Source organism: Theobroma cacao, chromosome 8, assembly GCF_053813885.1.
Source record: "Theobroma cacao isolate CCN51 chromosome 8, ASM5381388v1, whole genome shotgun sequence".
Classification (NCBI taxonomy): Eukaryota; Viridiplantae; Streptophyta; class Magnoliopsida; order Malvales; family Malvaceae; genus Theobroma; species Theobroma cacao.
The window spans coordinates 5,680,197-5,699,747 of NC_142646.1; the positions used below are offsets into that span (position 1 = coordinate 5,680,197).

Sequence of the window (19,551 nt, forward strand, 5' to 3'; positions counted from 1 at the left end):
AATGGATTAAAAAATCACTGCTCAAGCCTGGCCCAAATAAGCAAGGGTGGGCAACTCGTATCCCAACCCTTGGGTCAAGGGAACCAAGCTTAGCAATAATCCAAATTTACCTCAGTTATGAAGATAAAAAAGATAGTAAAATATGCAATTATTATTTTTTAATTATCTAGAAAGGCAATATGCAGAACAAATTTTGTTAAAGAAGAAAATCGGTGTACAATGGTACATTTGCATTACATAGCATGCATCTATGCGGAGGAAGCTTGGCCCAGGTTTAGAGTCTTACAACAGGAATTGAGAATTGAGGTGCAGTTGTTTTAGCACATCAAGGGCATAGAGCCAAGGGTTTGCGTCATTGCCCATTCAGCTGACGAACTCTGTTCTCATAATTTGACCCTCCATTTTCCGCTGCCTGACCATGTGAACTGTTGTTCCCTGGGATCTCCATCTGCTCGTTTGCCATCATTTCTGTCATTTCCGGACCCACCATTCCATGCTGCTTAATTTTAACATAATTAGACGATATTAAGAAGCTTTTCGTATGTGTATTACTTTGTCTAAGAGTTTTATTCCTTTGTAAACTTAAATGAAAATTTTCGTGATTCATTAGAAGGAACCTGGACATGGGAATATAAGGTTGGTGTAGAAACAAAAGGCTGAGGCCAGGGTTGGAAATCTTCGCCACTTGGATTTGAAATGCTTCCTTGCAACAATGGATCGTAGACAGTAGACGAAAGATCCCTGTCATTTTTAGAAATTCTTTTATGAATTCTTCGAAAAGGGTTACAATTGTTTTGCGTAAAAATAAGAGTATAAAAGATAAATGGATTGACACAAATATTAATCATATTAAAAGTTTTAGAAATAAGCACGAGACGTGAATTACATGAAAAATTACGTATATAGACTTGATACAATTAATTCATTTAAATACAATTAACGAATTAGATACGTAAATTATATGAATTAACTTATTTTATAATTAATTAAACTTGTCATATAAAAATTAGACATGTGAATAGGAAATGATTGTATAAAACCCGAACTCACTAATTTTATATCATCTTAGCAGCTTGTGTCCAAAATTAGCAGGTGTATCCACTAGAGGGTGCTAAGCCTTATCCCAAATTTAAACATTGAATAAACAAAAGGTAGGGAAAGGTAACCAAAGACTCCCAAAGAAAACAGAATTACTGTACTACTACCATCCCTCACTTGTTCTCTGTTCTTATGATTGAACAAGAACCTTCCCTCATCGTCTCTTCCGTCTCTCTATCTCTTGCTCAGTGGCTTGGAATAATCTGCACAGCCAAGCCGCATAGACCACTAATTAAGCTCTTAATTTGTGACACAGAAATTTCTACCACACTCTCTCAGTCTTTCCATTTTTTTTTTCTCTGTTTCTTTCTCTTATTGTTTTTTTTCTCTTTTAATTTTAGCATTTCAAGTTATCTGTTCTTCTTGGCTGGACTTGTTTTACCGGAGCAGGTAAAGAGGATTTGGAGATCCCACGGTATAGAGTTAAATGTATTGAGAGAGAAAGCTAAATCATAAACTCCATCAACTTTTTGAAATTTGGTAAGTTTACATTCATTAAACTAATCATACCATAAAACATATAAATTCGGGCATGGGTTTTTTCCTTCTTCTTTTTTTTTTCTTTTGGAAAGGGAATATCAAATTCAGCTATTAGTTTATGGTTTTGTTTTTGTATTTATTTTTGCATGATTCATTTTGCTAGAAACGATTGGGCAATTGAAGTAAAGAAAGTCTAACTACATGATACTAAAGCCTATGAAAAAATGCACTTTACCTGAGTTGATTTAAAGATGATGAAGCATCAAAGATTTGGGATTGGTTCTGACCACCATCAGGCAGCCAGTTGACAACCTCATTGTCGAAAGATGGAGGCAGCCCTTGCTGTCAATCCAATAAAATTCATAACTTCACCAATGTTGATTTCAAATCTAAATTTGTAAGTTACCCAGAGTTTTTATTTGTTTTACAGGTAAGTAACATTACCTGTATAGGAGATGGATGATAAGAAGATAAATGGTTGCTCAATAAATATTCCTGTAAACCAAAGGAATGGGGATTTCACATAAAAAATGGAAAGGAGGAAATTTTACACAAGGTAAAAAATATAAATATAATTATTTATAAGGGAAATTCCAACCTTTCTTTGCACAATATTTGCTAATGTGTCAACAAGATGTTTCTCACAGGATTCAAGCTCCCCCATGGATGTGAGCCTGAGAAGGTCAGGTTCATATGCCCTGTATTTCAAGAACCGGTAACTCACTTAGCCCAAAATTTATATGTATTCTTCCATCTTATTTTAAGTTGTAGGTGTTTCCTGATCTTAACTACCTTAGCTGTTCCTCTGCCATTTGAAGCTGCTGCTGTAACCTTACAATTTCTTCTTGGATTCCCTGTAATGAAAAACATTAACAAAACTAACAAACCATAAAAGAAGAACACATTAAGGTTGTAAGAGACTGAGAATGTTAATAATACCTCAAAATCAGAGCTAAAAGATGCAGGGCTGTTTTGGGGCACAAATCCATTGAAAAAAGAGACAAAAACTTTTCTTTATTAGATCATTTAATTAAAATAATCATACAAATGAATTTAAAATTTGTGCAAATCAACTCAAAGATAGAGATAAAAGGCAGACTAACTTGGCAAGTTGTAGAGCAATATCATTTTCACTTCTTAGCTGCTGGAGAATCCTAAGCAAGTACTGCATAAAATACAAATTCCGGAGTTTGATGACAAGCCATTCTCATAATTATTTTCATTTTCATGCAACAGGTATCTTCTCCATGCATTTTCACGCAGTAAAAGGTGAGTCACTATCTTACCTCTTTGTTTTGGATGTCACTGCAACAGAAATATAAATAAGTAAATCTCTAGATAGAACATTAACTACAGCAAAAGATTGAAAGAGGGAATGACAAGTTTTAAGGAAAAATTAAAAGAAAAAAGGGTTTAAGAGAACATACGGATGTCTGATTTGGTCCGGGAAAATCAGAGCACTGCAACACATAAGAGTAATGGGGATTATGTTACCAAGTCAACATACAAAATGGAATATAACCTTGCAGAATAATTAGTTATAGCATAAAATTGCTTAAGGGCATACTGTTCTCTTTCTTGGTCAGGGAGATCAATGTAACGCGTAAAGACATCCTCAATCCTGGTTTTGACAAGAAAAGAAAAAGGTTAAAGACTTAACAAAGTTTCCTTTGGGGGGGAAAATGTCTACATGCTTGCAGTCCAACAAATTTGAAAAATGGAAAACATGAAAGATAGAACCAACAGGCTAGTTTTTATCCTAATATTATTGAGAACGGAATGTGTTCAATGGTGCAGTCCATGGTCCTTGTCTGCAGCTTTACAGTTAAAAGTTTGTGAAAACAGGGCCAACTAATAGAGTTAAGGGCATCGGCATGCATGAATTCTTTCTTACACGCACGTAGGATTAAGTTGGACTGGGATTATTTTTAACACTAATAGTTAATTACAATATTATATATATAGGTGATTTTGCCTGCTAATTAATTATAACTCTGGATTGAACATTACTAGTACAGGTTTTCATGGAGATAATTGAAAACCGCAAGCAATTCCCAAGAGGTAGTATTTGTTGTAGTATGTTTTGTATATATATCTTCACAACAATTTTACGAAAATAACTTATAAATCACAAAAGTTTGTCGAAATTACTTGACAATATTAGTATTCTTAAACAATATAAAGGTTTGGAAATCATTGCATTCTTGAAGAGTTATCATTTTCAAGAAAATCTAGTGAAATACAGTAAGATTAAATAAGCGTAACTTTGAGGTGTAAGACAGGAAGAAACGGTAAGCTAGCCACCATCTAATAACAAAAAGGAATGAATGAATGCTAAAGAAAATAGCCCGTAGTCATAGTAATGTGTGTGTATATATATAAGGAACGAGAAGAATTAAGCATTGCAAAGGCAGGAAATAATCTGGGTAAATTAAAAGGCTGCTGTGTTTGCACCTTCTCCTGCCGGAAAAATGGCTTAGTCGGCCTGATGGAGAGAACATGATAAGAGCAATATCAATGTCACAAAGGATGGAAAGTTCATAAGCCTTCTTAATAAGCCCATTCCTACGCTTTGAAAATGTAACCTGGCGATTGGTGTTGTTTTCTATTCTCTTAATCTCCAGTTTAACACGCCCCATCTCGATCTGTGTCACCTAAATATTCTATGCTAATTAAAAAGGGAAGTTTTGAAAACTTTGGAATCAAAAGACCCTACTTTTTATTATTTTTAGAACAAGAAAATCTAAGAGAAGCCTATATATTGTCAATGCATGGACAAGAGAAGCCTGAAAACAAGGGTTGTGGTTAGATGTGAGAGAGGGGGAAAGGGAGATGGTTAAAAATGGGTGGGAGAGAGGAGAGATTGAAGGATTTATAGAGAGGGAAGGGGTCATAGATTGGAAAGGGATTATTTCAATGGTTGATTTAAACGGTTTAGTTCGTTTGGTTCCTTGCATTGCTTCCTTAGTGTTTGAGGTTTGTTGGTCAATGGGGAAATTTTTTTGGTGGTTTTCAGCCCTTAGGAGTCACACTTTTTTAACCAATGCATGCACCAATCTTCATGTCACGTTCATTTGAGGACCCAAAACTTTGGCAAACTCAAATTTCCTTATTGTCCAAAAACCTTAATTCCAATATGACATATATATATATATATATATATATTTCGCATATTCCCAATGAAACAGGCCGACTTTGCGAAAGTGGTTTTGGATAATCCTAAGGTAGTACCAGGGACGGGAGTCCATGGCTAATGTTTCCAAGCTGCCAACATCTTCCCAGGAAAATACTTGTGCAAATGCGCTTCAGCATAAGAATCAGCTATCTTGTTTTATACATTCATATAATTTTCAGCAGTGAATAAATTACTTTGTTTCCGACCAGCCGAAATTTATAAGCCAATAATTAGGTATTTATGTGAATGCTCGTCATGAGCTGGGATTTTGGACTTACCGAACAAGCCTAGTTTCTTCAATATGCGGCGGTACGGTCCCGTTTGTCATCTAGTCACTGTCTAATTTCATGCTGCCCTGTAATAGTCAGAGAGGTTCCTAGCACTTTGTTTTTTTTTTTTTTTTTTGAAATGCTGAATTAGATTATATTCAAGCGGTCATAACCACCGCTTCCTTAAAATAACACCTGCAGCAGAACAAAAAAGGAAGCTGCAGTACCCAAAAACCTCTGATATCCCCAAAATACAAAAATATACATCCCCCCAATATCCAAAAGGTTAGCTCAACCTTCTCCATCCCATCAGGGAAAACCTGGGCAAAGAGATGGGGACTCTATACATGACAGATCACATTCACAAGACAGAAGAATACCCAAACAAAGGAACAGAGCAAAAACTCCCCTGCACAATGCCGAACCGCAAGAGGCTGGAAAACACAAGACTTCCTTTTACAGCCAACCACGCCATTTGAGCTGAACCAACGAGGTTCCCGAGCCTCCAAGGATCAGTAGAAAGGCTGCCTGCACAATAACCAGATGCAAGCACATAAAGACAACCTGCACAAAACCAGCAGATGCGACCACAAAAACCGGGAACGAAAAATAGCAGCAACCATCCAATACCCCCATTAACACAATGCAGGGGGACCTGACTCCGATGGTCTAAACATTTTTATGGAGAGGAAGTGTCTCAATTTGGATCAAGTTATACCTAATTAATCAAGGTCTCTATGAACTTCATATATATGTGCTTTGTTCGTCAATGATGATGGGTATATACCATATATATTTTTTCATTATTCGTGGTCATAATTAAAGATAATGAAAATTGTAAATAGAGAGAGAATATCCAGTGCTCTTAATTGATTGCTGTGCCATCATTTTTGTGCTTGGACTAACTTTTAATTAAAACAAAAAAGAAGGGCTCTCTGAGTTTTACGGGGTAAGACAATTTAGGCCTGCTCAATGGGACTCTAGTGAAAGACAGATTCATTGCAGAAATATACACCGAAGTGGCTTGCCTTCCTAAAACCCAACAATATTTATCTTGGGCTTAGGCTCGAACAGAATGGGCGGGCGATCCAACACGTCAAAACTATGAATTCCAGATGATGGGGTGACTTTTTCAGTGTGCTTTTTCTCCTTTCAATTGCTTTTCTTAAATGGTCGGCCCTCTTCCCCTACTACTGTTACCAAAACTTATCTTTGTATATTTTAAATCACTAATTCAACCTGCTGCATGCATATGTCGGTGCAATTTAATTTTATTACTACCAGTAGTTAAAGGAATCGTCAGCAGTATGATATCCAGCAATAAAGAGTGGTAAAATATTTTTTGGATATGGTTGAGGGGTGGGATTTCCCGAATCCAAATTGTCAACCTGGTCGGTCCTAAATTCATTTCTTGCAGGTGAATTCCGGTGTTCCAGGAGGCAATTGGGCAAAGGTATACAAACATATAGTAATATTCTTTGGGGAAATTCCTAACCTTGTCCTGCCTGCTTTCCAGCGTTGTCTTTCTTTTTTGCGTATATTAAAGTATGAAGGACCACTTCCTACAACCCGTGCTCTCCAAGTTATCCAACGTAATACCGCTGCAAATTACAATTAAAATGCACTGAATACAAGTAAATCTGTTGAACATAGAATTCCAACTATGGGCAATTCATCAATCCCAGCAACATGGAATTATGGAACTATAGTCTTACATAGGACTTTGGGAAAACTTGGTTCGGTTCTGATAACGTGCTCAAAAGGGAAAAAATTTTAAGCTAATTAAAAGCAACCTACGATAGGGCGGTAGAATAGTTATACATTAAATTAAAAGAAAGCTATATTTGAAGAAACCTGTGTGCTTGATGACATGAGATTCCTTTTTTTGAAGGATGAGTTTTTATTAATGATAAGCTGGAATGCCATGGGGAGTCTTAGACGTGGAGACTCCTGTTGGCATAGAAGCTATCTTGAGAAGAGCCTGTTCTGTTCAATTACAAAAGGAGCAGCTGCTCAAGGGGCACTTGGCAACATCTCAACACTGATAATCTCAAAAATAAGTAGAGTTCTGGATAAAACCCCTAATCAAAAGTCTAATACTAGTGAAAATGGAAGTACCAATTGCCAACTTGGTAAAAATTAATTGGGGAGTTTATTATGCACCCGAGATTAAACAAATCTCATTTTGATTAAAAATGTGAGACTAAATTTAGGAATAAATATGACATCAACTTTCCAAAAAGAAAAAAAAAATAATCTCTTACAAGATACTTAAGCAGTTAGAATTTGAAATTTCAATTTAGAAATTTCAAAACAAGAATAGTGAATTTTATAAGAGAAAAACAAACTATAATCCAAAATTTAATGGTTCTCTAAATATGCCAAAACCAAATTGATTAAATAATGTCATCTTTAAAGGAAAAAAAATTGAGAACAAGGGCAAGGTGTTGAAATAATTTTTCTAGGGATATGCCTAAGTGAAATGGTGGAATGGGTGTTAAACCCTTAATCTTCTTTTCAGAGGATAAGAAATTTTATCTTATACATTGAATTTTTTAAATCTGAATTGAACTTACAATTAAAAAATTAAACATATTTCTAGAATTGTAAATAAATTGATTGATGGACTTGTCAAGAATGCTATATTGGTCCTCAACAAGAGTTGTTATTCATTATTAATTAGATTGTCTTTTATTTTTGGGTACATATTAATTAGATTGTTGGTACATTCTTTGTCAAAAAATTTGTCTCTCTTGATATGAAAAGTATTCATTGATTCAATTTTAAACATTACATTCATATATAAATTGAAGTAATCATAAATTAATAGATCTTACTCTTAAATTATATAATATAATGAAATTTTGTTGCATTGGGATATATAGACGAATATATAACGAATTAAACCTTTTCCAAAGTAGTCTCCATAATCAAATCATGCTGGGCTCATCGTTAAACCCAGAATTAAACCAAATTTGCAGCTGTGGCCGGTCAAAGTTAGCCAAACATTACACCTCCAGCTTCAATTATTTTGTTCAGAGTTTCCTCTTATTGGTTAATGATAAGTGTCATGAACAAGGTAAAAATCCACTAGCCTCATGCAAAAGACAAACCAGGAAGGAAATGCTATAGACATCAAATAAATAGTTGTCGCTTAACGACCCGCATAATTCCCCTTTGTTCACGTCTACCGTAAACTCTCCAAGAAAAATTTAATGCAAAGATTCTTTCAAGATTCCATATTGCAAATGAACTAAAACTTTTAAATCCCCTTAATATTATTATTAAAATGATTTACATGATGGAGCAAGCATTAGGGTTTTCATCACTAAACATGTTGGTGTAACCATCATCCATGGTGGTCTCAGTGATGTTGGCAGTGACAGGAACCGCCCTGACATGATTGAGAGGCGCCTTCTTGTCATAAGCTTGAGCCACGTAAGGGTTTGCCACCAGCGTGTACGGCACATAAGGCCACAACTCCACCTTCTTCTTCGTCGACTGCGCCGCCGCCAACACCTTCTTTGCCTCTACGTAACCCGTCACCGTTGCCTTTTGTTGCTTCAAGTCCACGTCCACAGACTTAGCCCCTACAGAAATTGAAGAATTCCAAAAAGAAGAAACACAAGAACGAAATGTTATATTATATTTTGCTCAAAAAATTCGAATTTAATTCTTTCATCTAAGGAAGTGTACACTTATCATTGAACTATAGTGGAAGTTTGGCATAGTACCTTTCACTCCGGAGAGAACTTTCTTGACCTTGCGGGCACAGCCTTCACAATCCATCCTGATTTTGAGAGCTACAGTCTGTGTGTGCTTCTTCTTTTTCTTCTTCACGCTGCTAAGCAAATCAGAGATGTATTCCAAGGTGCCTTCAACTCCCATGTTCTTTTACTTCTGATGCACTTGGAGAAGGAAGAGTGTATGTCAGTATATGAAGGAAACGGTTAGCTGATTTAAATGCAAAGAGCTCAAGAGGAAGGCAAAGGTTAGAAGGGTTCGAAAAGAAGTAAAAATATATTTAATGTAGGATGGCTCTGTCTTAGGTTGAAGAAAATGACCACTCCAAACTGTTTTTCGTCTCAAAATGGACATAAAATAATTGTAACAAGAGAGAAGCGTAAAGATTTATAGAGGAGGGAGCAGGTACTCTGGGTCGTCACGGCCAGCCTGTATGGATTTATAGTGAAAAAGTAAACGGGTCTTTTTGAAAGAAAAGTAAAAAAGATTAAGTTAATTATAATATCGTTATTAATTAAGTGACTTTAATGTCGTTTTACTATTAAAATATTAGAAAGCCGGTTCTCCTAGAAGCTCCAGGAAACTTCCTTGGGGACACTGCTGATTCTCTCCCCTTGGCTATTGTTCTTTTAGAGGAACGAACACAAAAGTGACATGGTTTAAATTAAAGAGTCTTCTCTTTTTAACCTTCACTTTTAGTTGATTTTATGTAAGAGCAAATCCTGAATAGAAACCTCTTCGTTTGCAGGCCATGACCCTCATGTTCTTGGCCAAAAAAGTGGTGAAAAGCCTAAAATGGATAAAAGGGTTTAAGTGAACCTTGATTAGTTTGCCAAAGAGTTCAATGCTTTAGGAACACGAAATGTGAAAGTAAAGAAGAAAAGCGTTGTCCCATGGAAAGAGACAAATATCAAGAGTTGAAAAAATTATGAACATTTCTTTGTGTTTTTCAACCAACAAAAAGAAAAATTATAAATGTTCAAGTAAAATAATGGATCAGCGAGATGGACATCAGCAGCTGCCACGTATGGGAAGATCTGGAGTGACACGTGGGTAGAAAAGATTCCAAGGGGGTGATCCCAGGCCACGTGGAAAAGAAATTTCTCCAATGGACGGGGTTAGCTTTGAACATGTTGAAAGCAGCGTTGCTCGCTAGCGATCGTCCACTTGTGAAATTGCTTGGTTGATTGGGGTTTGATTGGGCGGTGGGACTGCACATAAGGGAGGAAATATATAAAGAAACAATAAACAAAGCTGAGATTGTATTTGGCTGCCCTGACAGATGGCAGCAAGCTTTCAGGGGTGAGTATTTTACATTACTACCTTTCTGAATCCAAATCTAAAGCTAAAAGCTGCCCCTCCTCCATGAAAATGAAGGTTTCTATTTCTTGGAATTTTTTAAACGAATTATGGACTTGTGTTGTCCTAAATTTTTCCTTTCGAAGTTGTTGGGATAAGGCCCAGATTAATTGTCGTGCAATGTTTGGTATGCCCTTAAATTTAATTATTATATACATCTTATGAAATTACTGCTTAAATTGCTTTCTTCGAGAAGCAGAATCGACCTAATTAAATTCATCTTATGGTGCTAAGATTAACTCATTGTAAGGGGAAAAATTAGGTTTGGTTTTAAAAAAAATTATAAAGCAAGAACTAACTAAATTTATGTTGAAATTAGCTTGATATCAAATCTTCAAGTTCGTAAATTTGTGGATGAAAAGAATTGTTGCAATTCCTGTATGGATAAAACCACGCGGGAACAGTGACTTTCTATGATTAATGTATCAGCAAACTAGTAGCAGATGTGTCTGTGTCCAGGTCATTCTATTCATTTAAACCAATACATCAATATTAATTGCAATGCACAGTGCTTACAACTGCCTCATTCAAGAGCTGTAGTTCCCTCTTTTATCACTAATTCATTATCCTATTTGATCAGTCAGTCAACCATATGGCCATGCAATCTAGTTCTTGAGAGTGAAGCTCTCCCAGGATCATTAAATTTTTACCAAGCCTATGCCTGTTAACCAGTAGCATTTCTGCGGCTTGCAGGCGAAGCGCTTTCCTTAATTAATGATGCAGGACTTGCTTTATGTTCTTTATACATCCCTTCGTAGCTTTCTTTGTATTGATGGGCCCTGGTCCCAAAATTTTTAAAATTTTTTATTTATTATATATTTTTAATATTTATTAAAATAAATTTTTATTTAATAATTGATATAATAAAATAATTTCATAAATCCAATTCAATTTCATCTTAATTCTTCAAGTTTCTCCGCATTTTTTTCTCTCTTTTTATTTTTTTTTTTTTTTACTTTATTCTCTTTTTTGTATCTCACAATTGCAATATTTTCATTCTTAAAAAAAGTTTATGAAAACAAAAAATCATCATTGTGTAAAATTAAAAAGATGTAAAGTTTTATTTTGTTAATTTATATATTTAATTATTATATAAAATCTTGTATATGATTAAGCATAATTTTCTTAAAAATTATAGTAAATCATTTTTTCTTATTTCTTTTCAACTTATTAATCCAAAAAAATTTTAGCTTTTATTCCTATCCGACTTTTATCTTGACAAAAGTTTGATTTAACTCTACCCTACCCAGAAGATCAGACAGGGTATGTCCCCCAATACACATGCCACCAGGAAATGCCCTGGATGCCCAGAAAACAGTTTCTTTTACCTGTGCACCTGGCAACCCCTGATGCCACACCTGAGTTATCACTGAAGTTCCAATCGCTATCGCCGTCGCCATCAGTCACTGTTAATACCGTATGACGGGAAATCGTGAGTTTTCCAGTCTCTCCCCCACCAAACAAGTTTAGTTGAACTGCCAAATACTTATTGTTTTAATAGAGTATGTTCCTACGTTATTATGTCTGAAATGTACATCAACAAACCTGGATTAAGGAAAATGTGTTCAACGCGTGTAATTTGATCCTTGTTTGAATACAGAAAACCTTATTAGATTATATAAAATTCAATCATACCTATGCAATGGCTTCCTAAGATCTTTGGAGTCGGTATGGTAATGAAAAAGACAAATTAATATAAATGCACGATACGAGCAAGGTCTCAAATCAAGCCAACACCACCACCTCCCCCCAATAATTTGTGTAAAGGATGCCCTTCACTTTGGTATGTGCAATGAGGAATTAGAAGGACCCACACTGCAACAACATACCAATCATAAAAGAAGAACTCAATAATTGCCCACAAATTATACTGAATTGCTAGACTTAGAGGCTTGTGCTCTGAACAGATAGTGAAACAGGTTCGTGGATTTTCAGAAGCAGAGCTGTTTATACCTATACCTAAAATCCTACTTTCACCATTTGTCTTTTGCACCCTCTTTTTCTTTACCAATATGTGGAGGGAAACAGCTGATCAAGACAAGCTGTAAGTTCACATGAAAGATGAAACAGATTCAAAGTCTTTCTTTTACTTTGTCTGATTTAATACTCTTTTCTGGCAACCAAACAAAGAAGGGGTCTCAAGTTCTTGATAGTGGCCTTCTTAATAACACGAATGCAACTATTGACCCCACCTCCATTTTGGGGAAGGCGGGGGAATGGAATCAATTATACATCAAGCTCAAAGCTTCTTTTCTTTTCCTTCATGTGGTGGTACTTTTCGGGGTAAGTTTTACGTTAACATCAAAAGGGTCTCTTCCACTTTGACAATGAACAGAGGCAACCAATAATGCCCAGCATTTCATGTTATAATATTCAGGTATGCACATACCTAATTTATAATTATAATTTTGCTTTGATATTGTGGAAAAGTTCTTCCCACTTGAATATTATTAAATCACATTCCCAGACAAACATGCTCCTGTACTATAACTAAGCCTTCAATTTCATAACTTAAATTCAAACACAGATAAAGACGGATCGGATCACAGGAACTTCGCAGCAGTTACGTGCAGGCTCAACATCAGTAAATTATTTAATCTAATGCAAGCAAACATATACTGAACGCAGATTTACTAGGAAAAAAGAAATGCTCTTACTACCAACCCCACTCATTAAAATAAACTAAGGTGAACAATGTTTGCAATTTGTAAAAGAAACTGACAAGAATTGGGAGGATTTACAAGAGAGAACTAGTTATGGTTAAAGTAAACACCTTAGAATTAGCAATGAAGCCATCGGACAGAGCAGGGTGGGAATTTGCAGTGATGAAGCTGCAGAAGGATTTGTGGAAGCCCTTCCAGCGACTGCCGGAGTTACTGCCTGTGTATTATTGGTGCTCTGTTGCTCATTGGTTGGCAATGGTATAGGAGATTCACCACTGGGAGGAGGCGCAAGATGTACACTTGATTTGTCATTCACATCTTGACCTGCAGATCCAAGTTGAAATAACTTCAGTACATTATGTAGTTAAGTAAGAAAATTTGTTTTACATATTGGAAGCTTGAGAGGCAAAACTGAGGTGGAGAGAGCTCTAATGTCGCTTCTCACCCAAAAAAAATATGACCAATACAAGATTATTGAGGAAGCAAAGTTAAAGGAAGGTATAGATATAAACAAATAACTTGGCCTCCTCAAGAGAAAATATATTAAGTATAGGACTCACAAGAAGCTATGCTTTGCACCACTCCTGTCTAATTTAAGGTTCCACTGCTACCTAATCGAAGTGTTTATACATAAATATATACATTAAATGCACATGTATCAATAGTCCAAGTCTGCTACTTTGCACCATCCAATTCTTAGATGAATGAAAAATGTGGGACTGTTCTTTTCTGAGATAACATCTACAATGTCTGCTACAAATCCTGTTCCAATATAATGTTCTGGTAACAAATGATGCCTCTAACATGAATTTTCAGTTCAATATTGTGTGAGATAAATTAATAACCTTTTCACGGAAAATGAAAAAATCATAAAAAAAAGTCACTAGTAGGCCACTATTTTTCCAATAAATAAATTTAAAATATGTATAACATGAACAAAACTTGTAAACAACCATTAAAAGTGCAATGAAGTGTACGATCATGGCTGGAACCCATGAATTTTCATGCCAAAGAACAATCCCTCTAATACTTTGTTTCTTCTGCAGAGAGAGGGAGCACAGAAGGGAGGGAGGGAGTACAACAGAGTTCAATTCAGTTTCTGCATGCCGTTGCATGTATACAGTCCTGCATGACCTTTGAATGGCTTTCAAGGAGAAATTTAAAAGTAGATACCCATGCCGATCTCCATGACATGGTATACACATACTACAAAAAACTAGTCAGGCTAGAAAAAAAAAGCTAGACACTGGACAAGGTACAAGTGGTTCAAAACTTCAAAAGCAAGAAAAAGATACAAGGAGGGCAGAGAATTGATGGGGAATTCAATCGTCAAAATTAGATGAGGAAAAGAATGTATTGCTCAACAAAGTGGTCACCTTGGTCATTGCAAGTGCTTTAGCATCTAAAAAACTACAGGGAGGGAAAGCCGCTGTCAACTTTAGAGGATGATTGATAAAATTCTCTAATTTCCACAATTATGCCTAACAACTAAGAAGTTCTTCAATCTAGCCATGTAAACCCAAGATAAAGGAGAAGCCCTTCAAAAAGAAAAATGACACATGATATAACTAAAAGGGTGGAAAGATCTAATCAGTTACTTACAACTGGAATGTGACCAACCCAACTTCAGATTTTCTCGATCAAAAACAATGTCATGACCTGTCATGAAGTTTTCTGCAATACATGATTGTTGATCCAGTGTCATTAAAAACAGGGAAAAGAGAGAGAGAAGAAGAAAATAGCAAAGCCATAAAAAAGATGCAGGTATGTATCAACAGCCAGGGAGGTAGACTCACGTCCAATGATACCAAAGTCATCTTTACCACGTAATACGGTTAAACAGAATACTGTAAATCCCTGCACAAAAATGTCCAGACATTATGTTTCCATGAAAACCATAGAAAATTAGGACCAGCCTAGGGTAAGATATCAATAAAAAGAATGGGAGCAAAATAAATTAGCTGAATTTGTCAACAACTTCCAAGGAGATTTCAGTAGGCAACCTTCATAACCATAGCATAACAAATGTGGAAATAAGAAAAATTATTTGGCTTTTATACAAAGAACTAGGAAGTGCCAAGGGGAATGTAAGTTTGTTATTCTGCCTCTAAAGAATGCTAATTTCTTTTCCAATCATAACGATAATTAGAAAGAAACACCACTGAGAAAGGGGACACAACCCCCATACAAAGAAATTACACCAGAATTTGACACATGCATGATTTATGCTGCACAAGCCTTTGCAAGCAGCTTGTTGTCTTCAGCTAAATCATATTGACATCTGACTTACCTTAATTTGCAAACTACTTTTAAATAGTCTCAAAGTGAAAGTTCACATGTAAGATAGACAAGAACAAGAGAATAACCTCAATTCCAGTATAGGAGTATATGTGATTATGAATTTCAAAGCTTTGGTTCATAGCAAATTTAAGTCTCATGCTAGGAATTTTGAACGGCTCCTGTGAACTGCTCCAAGGGAAGAAACAGCGGACAATCAGAATGAAGAATAAGAAAAAGGCTTCCAAACCTCACACACAGTCTAACATCCAACCTGACATTGTAACAGTACTTCCAAAAATCTTCTTGATTGCTAATCCTTCTGGCATTTACTTGTTTATCAAACTGTAATAAAGGAACAATAATTTCAGGCCATATAACAATAAACATAATAATTTCTACTATATTAATGTTAAAAACAAAAAGCAGCACCTCCAGAACAACTTTATCATAGATTTCAGGAGGAAGATACGTGAAAGATGTGCCACTATCCACCAGTGCTGAGAATCCAGATTTCTCAAGACAAGAGCTCCCAACGCATAAATGCTCCACTCTTACGAAGTATTTTTCACTGAAACAATTAAAAGAAAATTACTGAATTTCACCACCAATAATATAGCAGCAAAATGTAACACCAGATAAAAGAAGTGCCTGAGCTAATAAAGCAAACAAAAAGAACATTTAGAAGGGTCATATAGATGGCATACTATTTTCCTCCTATTGGTAAGAATGGAGTAGATTGTTGAGTGGCAAGCCCTTTATCACCAAAATAAATTCTTCCAGAACCATTCTGATCTAAACAAATTGAGAAGGAATTCTGAATCAATCCTGCTTTTGCCAGCAAACTTGGAACAGAAATGTTCCCAGGTCCCAATCCCATTAGACCATCAGGAGCAGCTCCATCCAGATAGCCACCACTCTGCTTCCTCCCACAGCTGAATTCAAACAAAGTGAACAAAGGAAACAAGCAACATCATAAACAAAGGCATGAGCAAGACTAATTTGGACATATCAGACAGATATCTTTGGCCAGAAAAAGAAAAAGAACAAATAACATGAAGTACAATCACAACACACCCTATTACAACTGAAGCTTGTAGTGAACTCTCTTCTGAATGGCCGCTAAATGACTTCAAATGTAATTTATCTTCAACCAGATATCCAGAAGTTGAGGTATTATCGGAGTCATATTCAATAATGTATGGACAGGGATCATTCGGCCCTTTGCAGTAGGAACTTGACTCACACAACAGATGGCTGCAAGACAGGTTTTTGCTACTACTTGACAAAGATGGGCTATACTCACTCAGATCTTTATCCTGCACAATAGATGCCCCAAGTATGTCGGAGCACCTGCCAATCAATCATTGGAATTAAAATGCTAAAACAGTAACCGTCTACCAATTCTTAGAACAAGTAGTCCATGAGCAATGGAAGCAATCACATTAACTGTCCCTTTAATCTGTAGTCAAAAAGAAATTGTACAGTTTTTCCAATCAAAGTTTCAAACTTTTCTCCCCTCTTTGAACAAAATTAGCACGCCCATTATAATATGGTTAATAGGCAGAATATTCTGTTAACTTAAGCAAATTAATCCGAAATTACCAAATTGTTTCATCTTTAACTGAGCTTATATCCATGCTTATCCAATCTATTAGTACCATTCTATAACCAATATTTTAATTACAAATTTCCAATGAAGTTAAAAAATGATCACCATTCTCCTATCCAACCACCACCAACTCAGAGTTAAATTCATTTTAACTAGAAAAATAGCTAGTACTATTTGCTTTGGAAATGAAGCTGTTCCGGTCATTATTAAACCTCACATGTATATTTAAAAGGACCAACCAGTAATCAGAATACAAATACCCAATTCATTGTCACATGAGAACCAAGAACCCCAAACATGTAAAGAAGTTGAAAAGCTGAAACAACAGCAAAACAGCCTTAGAAACATCAGTAAGTAAACAGTAAGAAGTAAACTTAAATTGAAACAGATAAAGATAAATAAAAGTGAAAAATGGAGTAATTAAGAAAAGAAGTAGCGGAAAAATGGTAGATTATCATTAGATTACCAAGGAATTATAGTAACTGGCAGACAAAGGAGCGCACTGTATGCAATCACATGGGACCCACAGCAGATCGCTCCCAGCATCCAATGCTACCAGGAATGAAACATTCGGTGTTCCTATGTCTATCCATGTGTAATGTAACCTGTAAATTTTTTCCAACCCCAAAAACAAAATTAATTATTTGTACTAGTATTTAGTAAAAAAAAGATTAAATCTTTTTTATCCAGAAAAACAAACACGAACAACTGAACGTCCTTTTGACCTTTAATAACAGTCTTAGGACTTCTGTTTCTTTTTCTTCTTTTTTTCGAAATAAAAAGAAATATGAAGCAAATTAATAACTAAAAATATTAGAAAGCAATATAAACTGAGAAAATAAAGAGGCGGAACTTTTCCTCTCCTTTTCTCTATACTTTTCTCGAGAGAAAAACAGAAAATAAGTTCTGAAAGAAAAATTTTTTAAAAAAACTTCAAAGAAGATGACCAGTCAAACTCGTTTCCGAAGAAGAGAGTTTCGCTTCCTTGAGAGGGAAACAGCAGCGGGTACTGCGAGCCGAGCTTCATCCTCTGCCTCTTCAAATCGTTACCTATAAGCAACTCCAAGTACTCCAAGCTATTCCTCTTCGGCCAAGAAACGACGCCGTTACCTGCATTACCGTTTCGAGCAGTCCAAAGCGCCTTCGCCTCGTCGGAAAACCTGTGTATCAACCTCGACGAAAATGTGAGCGCCGCAGAACCTCCAAGTAAAAGCCAAACGCTTAGAACCAAAAACACCGCGCGTTTCTCCATCAGAAACCGTTTCTCGTTTCAAGCCTTTCGAGAGTTGTTTCTGTCTTTTGAAATTTGCAGAGCCGGTTGGTTTTCTGGAGGGGGAAGAGGGGTGCGTAGTGCGCATAGGCTAGGGAGGCTAGCACGGTGTCGTTTTGGAGGGTGTGTTCGTTCACGGGAAAGGCAAAAGGGCTGTTGGCCTGTTGTATAAGAAGAGGCGGATTGGGGAATTTGAATATTTTTTTCCTTTGATAGAGTAGGATCCAATGAAAGACAGACACGTAGGATGGGTCCTGGTTGAATACGTGTCGAAAAGTGGGAATGGACGGTTGGTGACGGCACGTGGGGTTTTTTTATTAGTAAGCTTTTTAAAAGGAGAAAAAATGATGCGATTGCGACTTACGAACCTCGACTTTTTTTCATCCTCGTTGCGTTGTTTTCTTTGTTTCATTTGACTGCTCTGGACCAATCGCTAATTAATCACTCTTTCTTTTTGTTTTCCAACCTTAGTAATACTGAACAATTTTTAAATACATCACAAACAAATAAATATTCTTTTTCAAACTTAAATCACATAAATTTTTAAAAAAATTAAAATTAAATTATTAATAATGATTAACTTAAATTTTTATATAAATTTTAACTATTACATTCACATTTTATCTGAAACAAGATATCTTAAATAAATAATTAAAATTAAATGATCAAATTTGAACTAAATGTTTGGATTTTTTTAATTAAAAGCAAGTATTTCAATTGTAATAATTAAGGGTAAATGTTTTTTGTTCCTTATTGTCACAACCCAAAACTCTCATCGGACCCATGACAACCGTCACGACGTCCCGATAAGCACTCATTATTCGGAATATCGATCGGAACCCTGTAAGGCTTAGCATCAGCTTCCGTATCTCCCCGGTGAGCGACAGTTATTAAATCTCACATTTCAAAAAATCATAAGTCGTTTACAAACCAAAACAATATAATATTATTTTGACTCACAGGGGCATTTTGATCTTTTTTTTCGAAATATCGAAACCCGCCAAAAACATAGTATGTGGGTGAAAAACACATGTTTCATAATTAAAAGTAAATTTAGATGTCTAAAATAATTATTTGAAATGAAATTATAATTATTTGAATAAAATAATAATATTTAATAAAATATTCTATTTTCTAAAAAAAATATTTATAGAGAAATTCGTAATTAATTTCTGTAGTGTAAAAGCTAAATATATTCATACGTACTTTAAAGCAGATAACTGAAGTATAAAATTACTTTTACAGTGACACGTGGGCCCCCAACTAACCAATAAGGTGTGAGTCTGTGAACCTACAATTTTGTCGATGCAAGGCTAACTGAAGTTCTTGATACAATCGGCTATCCCGAGCCTGAAATGTGGAGAATTGAGGGTGGTGAGATTATAAAATCTCAGTGAGTAAACAGATACCATCTAAACCATCTAAAGTCGAGTAAATGGAGACAAGTAAGATATTTCATTCCAGTATGTTTTTATAACATCAATAATCAATTTACTCAAATAATCAACTTGGCTTATATATTTCACAAAACTTGGCTCCTGCCAAAATCATTCTCGGGGATGCATTGGCCTAGGCATTTGATCGAGACAGCCAAGGTTGTTCAG

General features: G+C 35.6%; 3 protein-coding genes across 5 annotated transcripts; all 3 read right to left on the reverse strand.

The window, feature by feature from the left end:
- Positions 1-352: 352 nt before the first annotated feature.
- Positions 353-4,217, reverse strand: AGL104 (AGAMOUS-like 104). The gene is made up of 12 exons (XM_018125631.2): positions 4,033-4,217; positions 3,146-3,199; positions 3,006-3,038; positions 2,865-2,883; positions 2,682-2,743; positions 2,518-2,545; positions 2,371-2,432; positions 2,177-2,276; positions 2,023-2,073; positions 1,814-1,920; positions 618-741; positions 353-496 (listed from the first exon to the last, which is right to left on the reverse strand). The coding sequence occupies exons 1-12, from the start codon at positions 4,215-4,217 to the stop codon at positions 353-355; spliced, it is 969 nt and encodes a 322-aa protein (XP_017981120.1).
- A 3,910-nt stretch (positions 4,218-8,127) lies between these two features.
- LOC18592214 (Heavy metal transport/detoxification superfamily protein) lies at positions 8,128-9,165 on the reverse strand. Its single transcript, XM_007018807.3, has 2 exons — positions 8,757-9,165; positions 8,128-8,612 (listed from the first exon to the last, which is right to left on the reverse strand). The coding sequence occupies exons 1-2, from the start codon at positions 8,908-8,910 to the stop codon at positions 8,317-8,319; spliced, it is 450 nt and encodes a 149-aa protein (XP_007018869.2). The 5' UTR covers positions 8,911-9,165; the 3' UTR covers positions 8,128-8,316.
- Positions 9,166-11,669: 2,504 nt separating this feature from the next.
- LOC18592215 (aspartic proteinase-like protein 1) lies at positions 11,670-18,092 on the reverse strand. Of its 3 annotated transcripts, none has more exons than XM_088808825.1 (11): positions 17,625-18,092; positions 17,144-17,282; positions 16,143-16,384; positions 15,773-16,000; positions 15,498-15,636; positions 15,340-15,410; positions 15,155-15,254; positions 14,585-14,645; positions 14,391-14,462; positions 12,899-13,112; positions 11,670-11,940 (listed from the first exon to the last, which is right to left on the reverse strand). In XM_088808825.1, exons 1-11 carry the CDS (start codon positions 17,927-17,929, stop codon positions 11,901-11,903), a joined length of 1,611 nt encoding a protein of 536 aa, XP_088664951.1. In that variant the 5' UTR covers positions 17,930-18,092; the 3' UTR covers positions 11,670-11,900. The 3 variants fall into 3 exon arrangements, with proteins under 3 accessions (XP_088664951.1, XP_088664952.1, XP_007018870.2); XM_088808826.1 differs by having other exon boundaries at positions 11,673-11,940; positions 16,143-16,418; positions 17,625-17,763; XM_007018808.3 differs by lacking the exon at positions 11,670-11,940 and having other exon boundaries at positions 12,758-13,112.
- Between the last annotated feature and the right edge of the window lie 1,459 nt (positions 18,093-19,551).

Excerpts from the sequence above, each read along its gene's own strand:
- AGL104 (XM_018125631.2), bottom strand. The coding sequence starts at position 4,217 with ATGGGGCGTGTTAAACTGGAGATTAAGAGAATAGAAAACAACACCAAT. Across the intron at positions 3,039-3,145 it reads CCTGACCAAGAAAGAGAACA|TGCTCTGATTTTCCCGGACC; the intron begins GTATGCCCTTAA and ends TATGTGTTGCAG. Across the intron at positions 2,433-2,517 it reads CTTTTAGCTCTGATTTTGAG|GGAATCCAAGAAGAAATTGT; the intron begins GTATTATTAACA and ends TTTTCATTACAG.
- LOC18592214 (XM_007018807.3), bottom strand. The coding sequence starts at position 8,910 with ATGGGAGTTGAAGGCACCTTGGAATACATCTCTGATTTGCTTAGCAGC. Across the intron at positions 8,613-8,756 it reads AGTTCTCTCCGGAGTGAAAG|GGGCTAAGTCTGTGGACGTG; the intron begins GTACTATGCCAA and ends CAATTTCTGTAG.
- LOC18592215 (XM_088808825.1), bottom strand. The coding sequence starts at position 17,929 with ATGGAGAAACGCGCGGTGTTTTTGGTTCTAAGCGTTTGGCTTTTACTT. Across the intron at positions 16,385-17,143 it reads CCAGTTACTATAATTCCTTG|GATAAAGATCTGAGTGAGTA; the intron begins GTAATCTAATGA and ends TCTATTGTGCAG. Across the intron at positions 11,941-12,898 it reads GCTTCATTGCTAATTCTAAG|TGTGGGTCCTTCTAATTCCT; the intron begins GTGTTTACTTTA and ends ATGTTGTTGCAG.